Source organism: Leuciscus leuciscus (genome assembly GCF_965113295.1).
Source record: "Leuciscus leuciscus genome assembly, chromosome: 2".
NCBI classification, from domain to species: Eukaryota; Metazoa; Chordata; class Actinopteri; order Cypriniformes; family Leuciscidae; genus Leuciscus; species Leuciscus leuciscus.
The window spans coordinates 20,961,881-20,981,601 of NC_138726.1; the positions used below are offsets into that span (position 1 = coordinate 20,961,881).

Genomic DNA, 19,721 nt, shown 5'->3' on the forward strand with positions numbered 1-19,721 from the left:
GAAAGAGGCTATTCGCTGCAGTTTCGCCGACGCCCTCGCCGCTATGTGGCGCGCGTCGAGACCACGGTAAAAGCAGAAGTAGCACATCTACTTCGAGCCGAGGTGACGAAACTATTGAGCAAAGGGGCCATAGAACCTCTCTCTCAAGATCAGAGCGAGGGAGGGCTATACAGCAGATACTTCCTGGTACCGAAAAAAGACGGGGGTCTCAGACCCATACTAGATCTAAGGCAACTGAACAAAGTGCTTGTGAAGCGACAGTTCAGGATGCTCACGACCAGGCAAATCCTTGTGCAGATTCGCCAAGGAGATTGGTTTGTGTCAATAGATCTGAAAGACGCGTGTTTTCAAATACAGATAGCGTCACGTCACAGGCGATATTTGAGATTCGCCTTCGAGGGCCAGGCATATCAGTACACAGTCCTGCCGTTCGGTTTGTCCCTAGCACCCCGTACATTTACGAAGTGCATGGATGCGGCGCTCGCACCCCTCAGAATGAGAGGCATGCGAGTGCTGAACTATTTGGACGATTGGCTGATTCTAGCGCAATCTCGCGCAGTGCTCATAGAACACACGACCATTTTACTCGATCACCTCGAGGATTTGGGTCTGAGTGTCAATTGGGCGAAGAGCTCCCTGTCTCCCAGTCAGAAAATATCTTTCCTGGGCACAGAACTGGACTCACTATCCATGATAGCGCGACTATCACAACAGCGCGCGGTAGACATTCGACGCACAGCGAACTCTTTTCGCTGCGGCGCGTCTGTCCCGCTCAAGAGATTTCAGAAGATGCTAGGTCTCATGGCCTCAGCATCGTCAGTGCTCCAGCTGGGTCTGCTCCGCATGCGCCCGCTGCAGTTTTGGCTGAAAGCGTGAGTCCCACGCGAAGCGTGGGCACCCGGTTTGCTTCGCCTCAGGGTCAATCAGAAATGCGTTACAGCTCTGAAACCCTGGAAAGCGAACGACTGGTACCAATCAGGTGTAAGCCTGGGGACTTCCTCGAGGGTGAAAGTGGTGTCCACGGACGCGTCCACCTCGGGATGGGGAGCGCTGCTCGAGGGCAGACCGTTCTTCGGCCAGTGGTCAGAACGGGAGAAGCTCCTGCACATAAACTGCCTCGAAATGCTGGCAGTAGACAACGCACTGACGCGTTTTTGTCCCCAAATAAAAGGTCACCACGTCTTGGTCCGTTCGGACAACATGTCTGTGGTGTCCTACATAAATCGCCAGGGCGGCATCAGATCCGAGAAACTGTACAGGCTGGCAGAACGCCTCCTGGTATGGGCTCAGTGCAACCTGCGCTCGCTCAGAGCAGCGCACGTGCCAGGGATCATGAATATAGGACCAGACAGACTGTCCAGGAACAATGTTCCGGCAGGCGAATGGTCTCTACACCCACAGACAGTCCAACTGCTGTGGAAGAAATTCGGCAGAGCGGAAGTGGACCTGTTTGCGTCTCAAGAAAACGCTCACTGTCAAGAATTTTTCTCCAAGAGCAGGAGCGCGCTGGCCCATGTGTGGCCCCGCCGCCCGCTCTATGCTTTTCCCCCCGTCTCTCTCCTGCCTCAGGTGATAGAACGGATCAGGGAAGAAGGATGCTCAGTACTGCTGGTAGCACCGTTCTGGAAAAACCAACCTTGGTTCCCAGCCGTGATGCAGTTAGCAAGTACTGCCCCGTGGCCAGTACCAGTGAGGAGAGATCTCCTCTCACAGGCCCGCGGCTCGATCTGGCATCCTCACCCGGAACTATGGTCCCTTCATGTCTGGGCCATCAACGGGTACATGTTGGACTCCCTAAAGGAGTATTAAGCACGATCACGCAGGCTAGAGCTCCGTCTACAAGACGACTCTATTCTTCGAAATGGTCAGTGTTTTCGGGCTGGTGCACAGCCCGTGGTGTGTCACCCACAAACTGTGATGTGACGGAGGTGTTTTCCTTCCTACAAGAGCTGTTGGATGGGGGCAGGGCCCCCTCCACGCTCAAAGTTTATGTGGCGGCTATAGCAGCGTTCTCAGAAACAACGCTTGGTCAGTCAATAGGAAGGAACGATTTAGTCATCCGCTTCCTTAGAGGAGCTAAGAGACTGAATCCTCCCAGACCTCCCTCAGTCCCCGTATGGGACCTTTCTACGGTTCTGGAAGCCATGAAAGGTGCGCCATTTGAGCCTTTACAGTCAATCGATTTGAAACACCTGTCTTTCAAAACGGTGTTTTTGCTGGCTCTCGCTTCAGTGAAGCGCATAGGGGATCTGCACGCGCTCTCTGTGAGCGCGGCGTGCATGGAGTTTGGGCCCAATGACTCAAAAGTTATACTCAAACCTAAGCACGGTTATGTTCCAAAATCCCTCAACACACCGTTTAGGGCGCAGATTATCTCTCTGTCAGCCCTACCGGTCCCTGATGAGGAAAGAGACGCGAGCCTCCTTTGCCCAGTCAGGGCATTACGAGCTTATGTGTCTCGCTCGTCTGTTTTCAGACAGACGGAACAGCTCTTTGTTTCGTTTAGCGGACGTTCTAAGGGACTAGCCGCGTCGAAACAGAGCCTATCCAGATGGATAGTTGATGCTATAGCGCTGGCATACGCCTCCAAGGGCATGCAGTGCCCTTTGGGTGTCAGAGCGCATTCCACGAGAGGCATGGCCTCTTCGTGGGCCTGGTCAAGTGGGATTGCCTTGCAAGATATTTGTATGGCGGCAGGCTGGGCCTCCCCGTCTACATTTATAAGGTTTTATAACCTAGAGGTTCCCGCCCTGCAGGCCAGGCTGCTGTCGGTCTAAACTACCAGTATTATCTGACCTGATGCGTTCAGCTCAGAATGCTGCGTTTACTGAGCACAGCTCAGAATGCTGCGTTTACTGAGCACAGCTCAATTTTCGACAGTTTAAAGCTGGGCAAACTGTGTAAGACCCACATTTTTTCCCATCAGTTCAGGCCGTACCCCGCCCTGTCTGTATGATGAAATTTGCGTCCCTTCGACGCTACTTTATGTGGAAAAGTGAGGCTGCACCCCTCCTTCTTCCCGGACTCTCTGTGAGTTCACTGAGTGATTGTGCACTATATGTACCCCGGGCTTTCGCCCTTGGGTCTTTGGTGTCAGATCTCAGCATGCACGGCGTTTTACACTGGGTCCCCTAGCGTAAGATATCTTACGCAGTACGAGAGACCTCTCGTAAGAGAACGTACTCGGTTACTAACGTAACCTCGGTTCTCTCTAGAAGAGGGAACGAGTACTGCGTATCTTGCCGTGCATGCACACGCTCTGGTTGCTTCGATGATGAAAAACCAGATAATAGCTGCCTGCGAGCGATATTTATAGGCCTAGACCACGCCCATTTCGGCGGGACGTGACGCAGCGGGCGCGAAGTGCCCTGATTGGGTCTGACGTCACGCCAGGCCTCGCTCGATAGGCTGCTGCAGTTGCCGCAGAGCAGCCAATAGGCGCGCGAGCTGTCTCGCCTATGTCTGCATTGCTGCTGCAACGCGTTTTGCATTATTACAAAATTAAGGATAATTTTTGGCTTCAATATCTCGCGGAAAAGGATTTTCCCCCTAGCGTAAGATATCTTACGCAGTACTCGTTCCCTCTTCTAGAGAGAACCGAGGTTACGTTAGTAACCGAGTACGTTACACTTTATTTTAAGGTGACATAGTTACATTGTGGGCAGCACTGTGGCTCAGTGGTTAGTGTTGCAAGAAGGTCCCCAGTTTGAGCCCCGGCTGAGCCAGAAGTCCTTTCTGTGTGGAGTTTGCATGTTCTCCCCGTGTCAGCGTGGGTTTCCTCCGGGTACTCCAGACACATGCAGGTGAATTGGACAGTCAAAATTGCCTGTGTGTGATTCTGTGTGTGAGAGCCCTGTGATGGACTGGCCATCTGTCCAGGGTACTTTCCCCTGCCTCTGGCCTAAGAAACTGGGATAGACTTCAGCCCTATGACTAGAAAGGTTTTATAAGGAATAGAGATAGTTATATTGTACTTACTCAAGTACTGAGTAATATTAATGAACTACATGTACTTACTATAGAGTTGCGTTTAGGGTTAGTTACTTGTAATTATGCATCATTTACTGTTTTTAATATAGTAAGTACATGTAGTAACGTGTAACTACGTCACCTTAAAATAAAGTGGGTTACACTTTATTTTAAGGTGTCCTTGTTACAGTTTAATCATACATTTAAGTACTGAGTAATATTAATGAACTACATGTACTTACTATAGGGTTAGGAAAATGGGTTGGTTTAGGGTTAGTTGCATGTAATTATGCATAATTTATGTTTATTACTTCAGTAACTATATGTAACATCTGTAACAAAGACACTGTAAATTAAAGTTTTACCGTAAAGTGTAAGCCAGCTGTTTTCTGACTTGTCAAACTAACAGTGTCACAACTGACCCTGTGTCTATGTTGTGACATATTGTTGCCGTGAAATAAAATTGCTCATATCGTGATATAAGGTTTTTGGTCATAAGCAAAACTGGCTAATAGTTATGCACATCTGAATATGAGGTGTTTTTTTCTGTTAATCCCTCATCAACATTTACATATCGCCTATTAATAATATGCAAGCACTCCAATTAATGAATAAACTGCCAATGTAAGCAGACCATCTAAAAAAAAAAAAAACACACACATTTTTTCAAACATTTGTTGTCAGGATCCAAATCTGAGCTGATGTGTGGACATCAGATGTAAGAATTAAACCTGCTATTCTTATCTTGCATTTACCGCTTACAATCTCTTTTCTATCGCCAACAAAAGGTCATATGAATCCGTGTAGGCCTATCATTCGCACAGTCGTTTTTTGATTTAATATTTAGAGTAGAAAAATTTGAAAACAGTTCCTTTTTTGTTTTTTCATTTTTTCCAAAAAAACAAAAAACAAGATTTCAGCTTGATTTTTCGTTTTTCGTTCTGAGGTAGAAAAATGAATAAACAGCTGGAATATTCGATTTCTACACGTGGGCGGGAATGAAACGCCCCTTTCCTCTGATTTGTCAGCAGAAGATCAAAATGTTCCGTCATCAGTTCTTCCTTAGTTCCCACAGCACTAGTCCTCCGTTAAAAGTCCTCCGTTTTGCCTGCAGTTGTAAGGATTCTTAACGCGTTTATTGCAACTACATTTCATGTTTTTCTCATCAAACAACCAGACTAACAAATGGCTCTACACAATCCGTACCGGGGAATAGGCTAGACAGGGCTTTCTTCTGTGTAGACCAGGAGTTCTCATGTGCCAGGGGGTCTGTGAGATAATTTGCTATTTTCCTATTTTCCGCACTGTAAAGGCACGTTGTGATTTATTCCTAAGTTACTTAGGCCTATATAATGAATTTTACTTTAAATAATCTAAAAGTTGACTTTCAAAAGTAGGCGCGCAAAGAATGCTATTTGCTGTATTTTGGTAAATTTTTGGTGTGCGCCAGAAAGATGTTCAAGGAGACCGAGATGCGCTAAAGCAGCGCATCATGTTGTTTTCTTTATTTTTCAAAGGCATGACATTTTGTAGTCATTTTGAATGTACACAAATACAAATATAAATGTTACTGTTTCGAATGACAGAGTATTAAAGGTCCCATTGCATGAAAATTTCACTTTATGAGGTTTTTTAACCTTAATATGAGTTTCCCTAGCCTGCCTATGGTCCCCCGGTGGCTAGACGTTTTGATAGGTGTAAACCAAGCCCTGGGTATTTTTGAGAAAATGAAAGCTCAGACGGCGAATCTAGAAATCTTCCCCTTATGTCGTCATAAGGGGAAAGGTTACCTCCCCTTTCTCTTCTTTGCCCGAAAAAAGAATTTGGCCCGCCCATGAGTAAATGAGCCCGCCGAGCACGATATTGGTTTTTCCTCGAGAGACATCATGGCTTGCAAACGAGCGAAGCATGTTGTTTGACGTGTACGCAGACTGGTGCATAGATATATACACTAGATGTCGCCTTGTCTACGGCAGTTCATTGGAACGAATGTCTTTAAGGCGACATCTAGTGTATATATCTATGCACCAGTCTGCGTACACGTCAAACACCAGGATGCGCGCGCGCCCTCAGATCACTTGGACGTGGCTGTGTATAAGAGGTAAAAACGATATAAATACTGTTCGTTTTCTCACACAAACCGCTCGTTTCGTGTCTTAGGCCATCAATGTGTACTTACGATGGGGAATTGTTTAATTGGACGATGGGGAATTGTTTTAATTTGGACTCTGTGCATGCTCTTTGAGATAGTGACCATAGACAGCGCGAGTTTATCTGGACACTTGCCAAAACTCATTATGAAATCAATGACGCTGTTACGCTGCACAATGAAGCTCTTACTGTACTAACCTCATGTTTGCATTAGTGAAATCATTAGTGAGAGTGCAGAAACTGCGTTGCGATCAACACGCTGTCATCTGCTCAATGCTCATCACTGCAACCTTTTATGTGATGGGAATAGATCTAAATACTTTAAAAACTTCTCACGATTTGTTAATCCCGATAGCTGTAATAGTAAAAACGTATAATAGCTGTAATAGTAAAACTTTTCGAGAGAGTTCCACATGTAATGCTAAATATTTCATATGCAAGCATGTCAGCCAATCACAGCAGTGGGCGTTTACACGGAAGTCTCACAGCAGCCAATCACAGCAGTGGGCGTTTACACTGAAGTCTCACAGCAGACACGCCCCTTCAAACAGAGCGTTCAAATCAGAGGCTAAAATCAGGCTAGGAAATATGCCTTTTATTTCTAAATTATAACTTTTGATCTAAAAAACATACTAACATTATAAGGGCACCCCAGGAAACATTCTAAAATATTAAAATAATCCATGCAATGGGACCTTTAACCCTCTGGGGTCTGAGGTGTTTTTGGGGTCCTTGAGATGTTCTGACATGCCCTGACATTTGTGCTTTTTTCAGTTGCTTATAAACATATTAATGGCAAAGGTGCAATTACACTCTATTTAGCACAAACAGGGCTACCATAATATGTGAGCAACATGTATGTACATGTTTTCATTTTTGAGAGAATTATGTTTATGCATGGTTATTGAAAAAACTAAAAATGAAAGTTTCTGAAATAAGGCCACAAAACACATACTAAATGTGTGTCAATCAGACTTTTGACTAATGGATGTCGTCGCCTAGAGTTTTTTCTTCAAAATGATGTGAAAATCATCCTGCCTAATAATTCACATAAAAAGATACATTGATTTAAATTTTGTGAAACACTTTTAGTTTGGAAAGGCAATATGCGGATGGGGCGTAAACGATCCAACACCATCATGAATATTTAGTGGTTCACACCTGAGAAGTTCACACCCATAATGAGCCTTTCATTCAGGTGTGTCACTGAGCCACAGGAAAGAATGCAAGGACTAAATATATATATATATATATATATATATATATATATATATATATACACACACACATACATACATACATACATACATACATATACACACACACACACACACACACACATATATATATATATATATATATATATACATATATATATATATATATATATATATATATATCAGCAGCGGCTCGCCCATAGAGGGCGCTGGGGCGCCGACCTCCCTGCCAGTTTTTTTTTATTTATTTTTTTTTATTTAATAATAATAAGTTTTTAATAATCTCTCATTTTGAAAAATAATCTGTGTTAATGACATGCTATTAATGGTTTTACTTTAGAATGTGTTTAGAACTCTCCAGAATGATATTTGCATTCACTTCATGTTGGTGTAGTAGTATAGCCAATAGGCTGTCTTCCCTGGGCTCCAGTTCGCTCAGCCCTACAGTGCTGGAATTTAAGCCAATGGTTCCCCTGTTGCTACGCAATTTTTTTTATATTTTGCCAATCATCGTCGTCGAATTTTATGGTTTCGGGGCTCTGAAAATATCGCCCGTCGTACCAAGATTACAGTGCACCTTCTGCGCCTGCGCGGGACATTTACCTCAGAGGAGTGCGAGTGCAGTATGGCAGCGCCGGCGACGTCGAGTAGCATTAATGTAGTCGTGGGAGTTGAGCTAGCCCCAAATTCAGTTAAATCTCTACACCTGTAACGTTATCCCTTCGAAAGAAGAACATTATCTGAAAAACTAATTGTAAAAGAACTCGGACCAGACAAGCCAGAGGTGAATATATGGTTCTCTTACGAGAGGTCTCTCGTACTGCGTAAGATATCTTACGCTAGGGGAAAATCCTTTTCCGTGAGATATTGAAGCCAAAAATTATCCTTAATTTTGTAATAATGCAAAACGCGTTGCAGCAGAAATGCAGACATAGGCGAGACAGCTCGCGCGCCTATTGGCTGCTCTGCGGCAACTGCAGCAGCCTATCGAGCGAGGCCTGGCGTGACGTCAGACCCAATCAGGGCACTTCGCGCCCGCTGCGTCATGTCCCGCCGAAATGGGCGTGGTCTAGGCCTATAAATATCGCTCGCAGGCAGCTATTATCTGATTTTTCATCCTTAAAGCGAAGCACACGCATCGCTGGAGCTGGAGAAGAAGCCGAGCCGTCTGAGAGAGAGCACCTTCAGCGGGACGAGTCACTGAAGTCGCTGGCCGCGCCGCCTTCCTGCCTTCCTGCTGCGCTTTCCGGCGCTTATATCCTTTCTGATTACATTGTACTCTATTTGTGTGTGTGTGTGTCGCCGCCGCGACACACATTCTAAAAGAGCTAGCGTCTTTTTAAAGATGCCTTCCTGCGGCTCGTGCAGAGCCACACTCAGCGACGGGGACCGCCACGTGATCTGCGTTTCCTGCCTGGGTGAGGAACATGCAGCTCTCGCGCTCGCTGACGGCGGATGCCCTCACTGCGAGCTGATGGCAATGGCGACTCTGAGGACTCGCCTAGCCGTCTTCACCGAGACTGCTCCCCCGCCCGCCGCGGCGTCGCGCCGTAAAAAGCGCCGTGCCCAGCGGGCCCCGGAACCCTCCCTCAGCCGCCAAAGCTCGCCGGTTCGCCCGCTTGCTTCCCCGGCTTCTTCTGTTTCGCTTCCTGACGGACAGCGGCCGCCGTCTGCCGCCGCTTCCGTTGATATCACGGATGAGGAAGCCCTGCTGGGAGAGGATGATTCCTGCTCTATCCTGGCGTCAGGCAGTGAGGATTGGGCGGGCTCTGAGGACCCCGCGCCCCCTGCCCGCACTTCGTCAGGCAAGAGAGCTTCCATCGAGACGGAACTCATGCGAGTACTCGCACAGGCCGCGGCGAGCCTCGGCCTCGAGTGGTCTTCGCCTGAGCAGCCCGCTCACAACCGGCTGGATGGATTTTTCCTGCCTGGGGAGCGCGCTTCACCTGTGTCCAGACCGGCGTGGAGCGCCCCTGTTCTCAGAAACAACGCTTGGTCAGTCAATAGGAAGGAACGATTTAGTCATCCGCTTCCTTAAAGGAGCTAAGAGACTGAATCCTCCCAGACCTCCCTCAGTCCCCGTATGGGACCTTTCTACGGTTCTGGAAGCCATGAAAGGTGCGCCATTTGAGCCTTTACAGTCAATCGATTTGAAACACCTGTCTTTCAAAACGGTGTTTTTGCTGGCTCTCGCTTCGGTGAAGCGCATAGGGGATCTGCACGCGCTCTCTGTGAGCGCGGCGTGCATGGAGTTTGGGCCCAATGACTCAAAAGTTATACTCAAACCTAAGCACGGTTATGTTCCAAAGTCCCTCAACACACCGTTTAGGGTGCAGATTATCTCTCTGTCAGCCCTACCGGTCCCTGATGAGGAAAGAGACGCGAGCCTCCTTTGCCCAGTCAGGGCATTACGAGCTTATGTGTCTCGCTCGTCTGTTTTCAGACAGACGGAACAGCTCTTTGTTTCGTTTAGCGGACGTTCTAAGGGACTAGCCGCGTCGAAACAGAGCCTATCCAGATGGATAGTTGATGCTATAGCGCTGGCATACGCCTCCAAGGGCATGCAGTGCCCTTTGGGTGTCAGAGCGCATTCCACAAGAGGCATGGCCTCTTCGTGGGCTTGGTCAAGTGGGATTGCCTTGCAAGATATTTGTATGGCGGCAGGCTGGGCCTCCCCGTCTACATTTATAAGGTTTTATAACCTAGAGGTTCCCGCCCTGCAGGCCAGGCTGCTGTCGGTCTAAACTACCAGTATTATCTGACCTGATGCGTTCAGCTCAGAATGCTGCGTTTGCTGAGCACAGCTCAATTTTCGACAGTTTAAAGCTGGGCAAACTGTGTAAGACCCACATTTTTTCCCATCAGTTCAGGCCGTACCCCGCCCTGTCTGTATGATGAAATTTGCGTCCCTTCGACGCTACTTTATGTGGAAAAAGTGAGGCTGCACCCCTCCTTCTTCCCGGACTCTCTGTGAGTTCACTGAGTGATTGTGCACTATATGTACCCCGGGCTTTCGCCCTTGGGTCTTTGGTGTCAGATCTCAGCATGCACGGCGTTTTACATTGGGTCCCCTAATGTAAGATATCTTACGCAGTACGAGAGACCTCTCGTAAGAGAACGTACTCGGTTACTAACGTAACCTCGGTTCTCTCTAGAAGAGGGAACGAGTACTGCGTATCTTGCCGTGCATGCACACGCTCTGGTTGCTTCGATGATGAAAAACCAGATAATAGCTGCCTGCGAGCGATATTTATAGGCCTAGACCACGCCCATTTCGGCGGGACATGACGCAGCGGGCGCGAAGTGCCCTGATTGGGTCTGACGTCACGCCAGGCCTCGCTCGATAGGCTGCTGCAGTTGCCGCAGAGCAGCCAATAGGCGCGCGAGCTGTCTCGCCTATGTCTGCATTGCTGCTGCAACGCGTTTTGCATTATTACAAAATTAAGGATAATTTTTGGCTTCAATATCTCGCGGAAAAGGATTTTCCCCTAGCGTAAGATATCTTACGCAGTACTCGTTCCCTCTTCTAGAGAGAACCGAGGTTACGTTAGTAACCGAGTACGTTTTCTCCTTCAGTGATTCTGCTTGTTAACTGCTTGTTAATGGTTAACTTTTTAGGAATTAATTAGATTAATACTCAATTCAATTTTTTTAAATTTAATCAATAATATTGCTTGTAATCTGTTGCCACAATTTTTAGTAAATATAGCGTATTCATTTTTATGCTGTCATTCTCTTACTCACTCAGTCTCTCTCTCTCTCACTCAGTCACACACACAATGTTTCACACACATTTTCCATTAAAATAGTGATCTCAATAGGAATGTAACAGTATGTTTGCTTTGCTTTTTGTTGTTATTTTGAAGTTCTGAGCTGGATTACTGTGTTTCCATACTAGTTAAAATGTTAAAATCATCTTTCTTCTCATACTTGGTGTTCTTCAATAATGTTGTCCCACCCTTTCTTTGAGAGCCTTCTCTCTTTCTCTTGTATCAACACACTGTTATCCATTATCCAATTTGTCTACAGTGAACTTTTAAAATATATTTAGTCTACAGTTGGGGATTGATTAAAGAACTAGATTGTTGTATTCCCTATTATAATTTATTGTTATGCGTTTGCACTTTTTCTATTCTGGACACGGAGCATAATAAACTTGCAACTTGTTCATTATCATTACCTGTGCAACTGTTGATTTCTACATGGCAGTTCAATTAATATTGTCTTTTTAGACCATGGGTATTGACTGGTTTGAGTTATTTTATTGGTATAAGCAAGGGACATGGGTGGCCTAAAATGCACCAGAATGCAGGAAATCACAACTATGAAATAAAAAAATGTATGGGGAAGGAGCCCCCAGACCCCCGCACAAACAGCCCCACCTAAAATATTTTTCACCAGCCGCCACTGATATATATATATATATAATTGGTTCACAGTTGGAAACACAGTTGTTGTTGTTTTTGCTTGCAAATTGTATAATATCCAAGGTAAACATTTCTAGTAATTGTGCAGTTAATTCTCATGCTGTATTTTCAGAAAGTTTTGGAATATATTCTCTACCCAAATGTGTCACTAATAAAACACAATAAAAAATTATTTAAAGAGAAGGCTTATATTGACCTTTTAAGTTTTTGTTTACATCTATCCTTGTATATATTTTAGCTATTTTATTAAAAAGGTTATACAATTACAACAATTAAAATTTTAACAATATTTCCAGTGTAATCTTTCTTTGTAAAAATACATTTTATCATACGTATTTCAAAGTTAAGGATTCATTAGTTTGAATATCGCCTACTTTGGAACAAACACTATAACATCTTAGTTGATTATTTGTGACAAAACATACATATATATATATATATATATATATATATATATATATATATATATAACACATGAGCAGAAATTGGCAACATTATAAGCTTATTTGATGTGGCAGTATTTTACAGTAAAAACGTTATAATCTATCCGATTGTTGTAGTCGATTTTTACTCATCTTAGCAATAGAGTTCGGTAAAAGCTGTTCATTCATTCACACACAGAAACGCGATTCATTTTGAAACAGTATTTGTGCCAGCTGTTGTAGCTACACAACAGCTGGCATCTGTGCATTCATTCATTCACGCACAGAAACGCGATTCATATTTAAACAGTCTTTTTGCGTGTACAGACACTTGCGATTAGAACAAAGCATAGAACTGACCTATTCCTCAGCCGGATCTGTTGCTCCTCGAAATGAAACTTCCAGAACTTCTAAGGTAAATTTTCCAGGATTATTATCAAGATAGTAGCATCCTACATGAGTCTGAAAGTGAACTCGCGGTGTGTGTTATCCAGCTGATGTGGGCGTTTCACAGGATTGCAGGATCGCCTCACATTTGCGTTTGAATAGCGCGCGCTCTCCGTGGGCGGAGTCAAATTAAAACATAATGAGCTGAGATGAGAACGACTGACATCTCTCTCTTTTCATACATAGTACATGAACTGAGAATATTTGTTTTTTTATAAAAATTACTTCATTTAAAAGAAGAGAATTCAAGCTTCATGCCTGTCTGTCTGTATGCCTGTTTGACTGAGTATTCGCTGAGTTACAGTTCATTTTCGGACGCGTTTCAGAATGGACTGCACTGACAGAGAGGAGGCAGAACTCGCATCATGTTTATTTTTCTTTATTTGGCGAAAAGCACAACACTTTGTTTTTATTATGAGTATACACACAAAAAAAAAAAACACACACACTTAACAGGATCGATTGATGTATAACACAAGCATATAAGATAAAAATTAATATTAGTATTTTTATTCTTTTTTGCACTGATAAGGAAAAAAACGAGCCTATCGCGCCGACCTCAGGGGGTAGGACAGATTATTAAGTATTTCCCCTGCTGAGCAACAAATCCAAGTGATTGCGCCGGCGCATCGCACTTACACAACATATTATCAGTTCACTTCTGACATTGCTAACTTGACATCGCAGCCTGTTCATTATTAAAATAAAACCAAGTCAACCAAACATATATAAAGTTATTCTGATTAATTTAATTGGTCTGTTGTAGCCTACAATATAACGGTTGTGCCATCAGTCACCATACCTACGCTGATTTAGCATACGTGTATATTGGGACTCGACTGAAGTGCGAAGCCTTCTTTACATTATTAGTTAGCATCCAAATGTTACATTGCAATTATGGAAACTTAGGACCAAATGAGAGATGCGCGAAACCAACGTCGGTACAGTTTCAGCTTCGATTAAAATAAATTTGTTTAGGCTTGGCGTTTAAAATAGGCTAAATGTTGTTTATAATAAAGGGCACAATAGGCTATTTTTATAAGCTATTATATTTTTATTGTACGTGGCTACTTATTTTTCATTCTTGTTTTCTGAATACCATTCATTTAAGGATTTGACATAGGCTAAATACATAAAATACACACAGCCTGTTATTAAGTGTTTATAATGTTAATGTTGTATTTTATATACCGGTCTTTTACACTATTTCTGAATAGGCTAATAATAAAATGTTTCCCTCTCAACATGACCCGGTGCGCCGCGCAAAATCATTCTCTGTTCTCTGGTTGTTTGATAGTCAGTCTGAATGACAGTTCATGTGATAACATTAATATAGGCCTATTATATAGTCAAAGCATTATTCTTCTCTTTTTGTATTAGTGTTAAAAATATTGAATTTACAACTAATTATATTGATTTATATCTATTTTATTTTTTTATTTTTTTACTGGGATAGGGTTGTGTCGGTAATTTCCCCAGTACGGGTTGTGTCGAGTCATTTGTTAGTCTGGTTGTTTGATGAGAAAAACATGAAATGTAGTTGCAATAAACGCATTAAGAATCTGCACATCTGCAGCAGCCAAAGACTTTTATTCTGCTGTGGGAACTGAGGAAGAACTGATGACTGTTTGATCTTCGGCTGACAAATCAGAGGAAAAGTTGCGTTTCATTCCCACCCACGTGTGGAAATCGAATATTCCAGCTGTTTATACATTTTTCTACCTCAGAACGAAAAACTAAAAATCAAGCTGAATTCTTGTTTTTCAAATTTTTGGGGGAAAAAATTTAAAAATGAAAAAGGAACCGTTTTCTCATTTTTCTATTTTCAATATTAAATCAAAAAATTACTGAACGAATGATACACGGATTCATATCAAGCTTCCAAGTCCTATTTACACCTATTGAAACTATGTAGCCTATAGAAAATCTGACCTCATATCATCTGATACAATAACTATTTTTCTATCAACAGAGACAGTGATATTTCCATCAGTCCTTCCTGAATTCACACAACCAATTTCATTCTGCTGCCATTCTACAGCATGTAGGCGCATGACATCCTCCTTATTGAGGCAAATCCAACACACAACATAAATCATCTTTATTTAACAGTCACTAGAGAATCAAACAATACAGCACCACTGGATAATGGTTCTTATATTCGTGTTCATAGACACATGTATGCCATTTCTATTCTGTGATATGGAGGGTTTCAGAAAGACGAGGAGGCAAGAAATATCTGAATATACCCAATCTTTCTCATCTAACTGGCATGTCAATTCACTAATTTATCTCATTGTGCAATATGCTTACATAACACACTATAAGAATTATTACAATGAATCTCATGTCTAGGAATGCATAATATTTTATGTTAAAAGATGTTTTTGTGTAAAGTGCTTTCTGGTTTCCTCTTTGATGTGCTTTTGGTACCTGTAGAAATAGGAGCAGCCTCTCACTGTGTTGTGTGTGAAATGTTCCTGGGTCTTCTCGTTCCCAAAGTCCTCTAGCGGATCCGACCAAAGCAAGTCACACATTGGTCCATATGCGGGAGGCTCTTTGAATCTGTCTAACTGGAAAAGGTAAATACACTATATACTACAGAGTACTCCAGGGTTAGATAAAGCATCATAATTAACAGAAAAAAACAATCAGAATAGAATAGATAAAATCTGTATATTGTCACCCTTTTTTAATTACTATATGGCCACATAAGAAAAACATAGCATTTTGCAAGATTAAAGAGTCCAAACCCATTTTACCAAAGTTTTATCTGATTTAGGGCCAGATAAAAAGGGCAAATTCGTGTGACAGTGTAATTCCAAAACAGCGCCGATGGGAGTGGAAAGTTCTGCACATGATCTACTGACATTAGCGTCTGGTTTAAGACATGTTTTTTTTGGGGTGGTAAATAATGGCAGATACCAGTAAATTGTCAAGCGCAAACCTTAGTAAATCACCTTGTGTCATGATTAATTTAAATACTCTCCTCCCATAAATTTTGCACCTGAAAGGTAAACTCATATAATAATGATATATAATTTTTCACTGTGTGTCTTTGGTAAATCCTGACAGTAATTTGTATTGCCAAAAGAAGGTTTGCGCTGGTGCAAGCTCTTAGTAAATCCGGCCCTTATGCTTTAAAGATATACTATAGAGGTATTGCTGTTGAACTAAGGCTAACATACTGCCAGTCACTGCCAATGCAAAGTTAATGTTTTTCTACAAGGCTAATCCGTCCTTTTTGATAACAGCTTGGGCATCTAATAAAAGATTCCACAACATATAAACTACATAAGCAGTGGAACAAATTATTCAAAATAATCCTCAGATTAAAACTAAACTGAATTAAGAGCTCAGTGTAGATGATAAGAACTGAATTGGTTAAGGACTTCCCCCTAATCATCAGAGCCTTGGCAGCTGGGCTTTTACTATTAGAGAGGTAAAATTTGCTTTTACTACTAAATACTTTAGAGAGGTAGGGAGCAGTAACCTGGTCATTTTGAAAGTTTATTCTCCATAGGAAACAGATTATTGAAATCAGAATTTCAACATTACAGTCAGTGATGAAAAGAACAAATATCAGATTCATCATTTGTGCTCTGAACTGCAGGACCCTGAATATAATGTTTTTAAAAATGGCCTCTTTGTGGAAATGAACATGATTAACACTGTATCTTTTAGATCGTGTGTTAAGGTCTAAAATGAGAGTTAATAATGTTAGAGTCCCTTTTTGGTGGACTAACAAGTAGGAATGTTTTTTTTTCCTTGATGATCACTACTTGCAGATACAATAACATGTAGCACTCCAAAGCACTGGTGTTAATAGAATTATAAATCAAAGGCTGGTTCGTTAAACAGGGAAATTACACTAGTTTGTTATATACATACTTTCCTGATGTCATCAAGGTTTGTGATTTCAGGGGACAGTCCTCCGTGCACACACAGGAATTGCTGGTTCATGAGCGCTGCCAGGGGAAGACAGTCAAAAGCATCCATACACGCATCATACACCCGCTCCGAATACTTAATTCTACCTGTCAAGGGATGAAGGAGGAACGACCAGTTGAGATGGAGGGAAAAGAAAATGACCACACATTAACACACACTCTCACTCTCAGATGGAAAGTCTTAAAAAAGCCATCCAAACACTTCTTTAAAAAAACAACAACAAGATAGCTTTAATATGATGTGAAGGCTTTTTGTTCCAGTCCAAAAACAATTGTTTTTACATGTGTAAACATTAAGATAAGCCAATAAAATGTCTGTATTCAAATACTGAGCCGGGAAGTGGCTTTACTTCTAACTAGAAATTCCAGAAAATAGATGGTAGTATATGATCTGTGACCAGACCCAGCTCCCATTTATTTTTCTTATGGATGACAGTTTCATTAGGTTTTATATTGCAAAATGCAACAGTCAAAGTGTTATGTACTAATGGTTCTCTTACGAGAGTACTCTCGTGTTGCGTAAGCTAGCTTACGCTACGGGAAAAACCCTTTTCTCGAGAATACTGAAGCCAAAAATTATCCTTAATTTTGCATTAGTTTAAAACGCATTGCTGCATAAGCAGACCTAGGCAGAGCGACTCACGCACCTATTGGTTGCTCAGCAGCAACTGCTGCAACCTATCCAGGGCCTGCTCGTGACGAAGCACCAATGAGGGCGCGCCAGTGTAGCCACGCAAGAATGGGCGTGGCTACAGGCTATAAAAGCAGGCCTGTGAGGTTGTTCTCTGATTTTTCAACTCTTCAGCGAAGTGGACACTCACCTTGCTGTTCTCCGGAGAATCTGCGCCGTCGAAGAGCCTTCAGCGGGATGAGCTTCAAGCCGGCCATCTCGCCGCTTCCTCTGCCGTTCCTGCTGCGCTATCCGGTGCCGATATCCTTTCAATTCCGCGTGTTACGTTACACACGCTTGCATCTAAAAGAGCGAGGCGTTGTTTCAAATGCCTCTTTTCAAGAAATGCGGCTCCTGCCGAGCCGATCTCAGCGACAGGGACCGCCACATCCTGTGCGTTTCCTGCCTGGGACACACACGCGGACCACGCGCTTTCCCTGGGCGGCTGCCCGGAATGTGAAGCGATGTCTATGGCGACCCTGCGGGCTCGCCTAGCATCTTTCAGCGTGGATCCCGCCCCTCCGCTTCTCTCTTCTGGGCCGCGCCGTAAAAAGCGCCGTTCACAGAGAACGCCGGAGGCATCTGCCGCGAGCGCTTGCATGCCGGATCTCTCCCCGTGTGCATCGCTCTCTGCATCCCCCACCTCTATCACGGCCGGCCAGCCGCCCGCTGTGCATATCGAGTCGGGGGGAGATGACGCAGAAGGGGACAGCTGCTCTATTCTGGCTTCTGACTGCGAAGGATGATCGGGCTCCATTCCGGACCCCGCCCCTTCTCTTCAGGAATCGAGCGGTGTGCGGTCTACGTTTGACGCCGAGCTTCTTCGCCTGCTTACGAAGGCCGTGGAGGACCTCGGCCTCGATTGGTCGCTTCCTGACGAGCCTGCACCCAGCAGGCTGGACGGTTGCTTTCTGCCAGGCCGCCGCTCGACGCCTCACACCAGGCCTGCCCCCTTTCTTCCGGAGCTCCACGAGGAGCTCACTAAGAGCTGGAAGGTGCCATTTTCTGCCAGGCTGCGCTCTACTGTCTCTTCGACGCTCTCTCTAGTAGACGGCGCGAAAGACAAAGGCTATCTCTGCATCCCCCGGTCGAGGAACCGGTAGCCACGCACCTCTGCCCGCCTTCCGCCGGATGGCAGTCTCATCCTTCACTGCCTTCCAAAGCCTGCAGGACTACTTCGGCTTTGATCGGTCGCGCCTACACCGCCGCCGGTCAAGCCGCGTCTGCACTTCACACGATGGCCGTGCTTCAGGTGTATCAGGCCGACCTTCTCCGTAAAATGGACGAGGCGGGCCCGAACCCTGAGAATTTTTCTGACCTCAGGAGTGCGACCGACTTAGCGCTACGACCCACCAAGTCCGCTGCTCAGGCCATCGGGAGGAATATCGTGTCTCTCACTGTCACCGAGAGACACTTGTGGTTGACGCTGTCCGACATGAAGGAGTCCGACAGAGCCACTTTCCTCGACGCGCCCGTGGCGCCATCCGGTCTCTTCGGCCCGGCTGTCAAGGGGTTTTCGGAGCGGTACTCCGAGGTACAGAAAACCTCCCAGGCTATGCGGCATTTCTTGCCGAAGCGCTCCAGTTCCGCTATGGGCCGCTCTAAGCAGCCGTCCAATCGGAAATCAGCGCCACAGCCTCCCCCGCCGCCAGCCTCACAGCGCCGTCAGCCGAGGGACTCCCAGCAGCGCTCACGCTCTTCTATCCCGCCACAGACCGCCTCCCCCTCGGGGACCCCGGTCCAAGATTGTGCTGAAGGCAGAGCCCTCAAAGTCTTCCTGACCGTGTTAGGAAGACGAAGATGGTCGAGTCCCGCTGTGGCCGGACCGCCATCGAAATCAGCGCGCCTCGCTCTCACAGTTCCCTCAGCAGAGGTGACTGGAGATGTGTATTTCACAGTCAACGAGCCCGTTACACAACACGCTCGCCTGTACCCAAAGGCCGTTTTTACGGCCGCCCAAATATATCACAGAAAGAGCATTCTGTCTGTTTATCCGGCTCACGCCGATGGTGTTATAAATGCAGGTCATGTGCCCACTCCACAGTGTTCGCGCCTACATACAAACACGGCCGGTTCAGTGATTCACACTCATTCACGGCCCATATCCATAAACTCGGCTCACGCCGTGCGTGTTTTGAATGTGGAAGAGGTGCCCGCTGTACAGCGCTCATCCCTACACACAAACACGGGCTGCTCTGTGATAAGCACTCATTCAGAGCCCCCGTCAATAAACACAAAACGTGTCCCGTGTGTAAATCACCCTCTACCAGACACGAGCTGTGTTATGTGTGTGCGAAGCGCGCGCGCCTCCATGAGCGCGCGCTCTCTCTCAGGCGCTGTGATATATGTGCCACACACACACAGCGACAACAGCCCACGCGTTATTCTCCCTCTAGCTTTTCACATAAAGGCATGGAGGGAGCTGCCGGGCGTGTCAGAATGGGTACTGAACACGGTAGAACGAGGCT

At 44.8% G+C, this 19,721-nt stretch overlaps 1 protein-coding gene across 3 annotated transcripts in view; it reads right to left on the reverse strand.

Moving 5' to 3' along the window:
- The window catches only part of LOC309485539 (protein phosphatase 3 catalytic subunit alpha), a 248,401-nt gene that overhangs the window by 41,319 nt on the left and 187,361 nt on the right, over positions 1–19,721 (reverse strand). For all 3 annotated transcript variants that reach the window (XM_082152441.1, XM_082152439.1, XM_082152440.1), the window contains 2 exons: positions 16,525–16,670; positions 15,067–15,206 (listed from right to left, as the gene is read on the reverse strand). In XM_082152441.1, the coding sequence (XP_082008567.1) occupies positions 15,067–15,206; positions 16,525–16,670 (286 nt within the window). The remainder of the gene's footprint in view (positions 1–15,066; positions 15,207–16,524; positions 16,671–19,721) is intronic.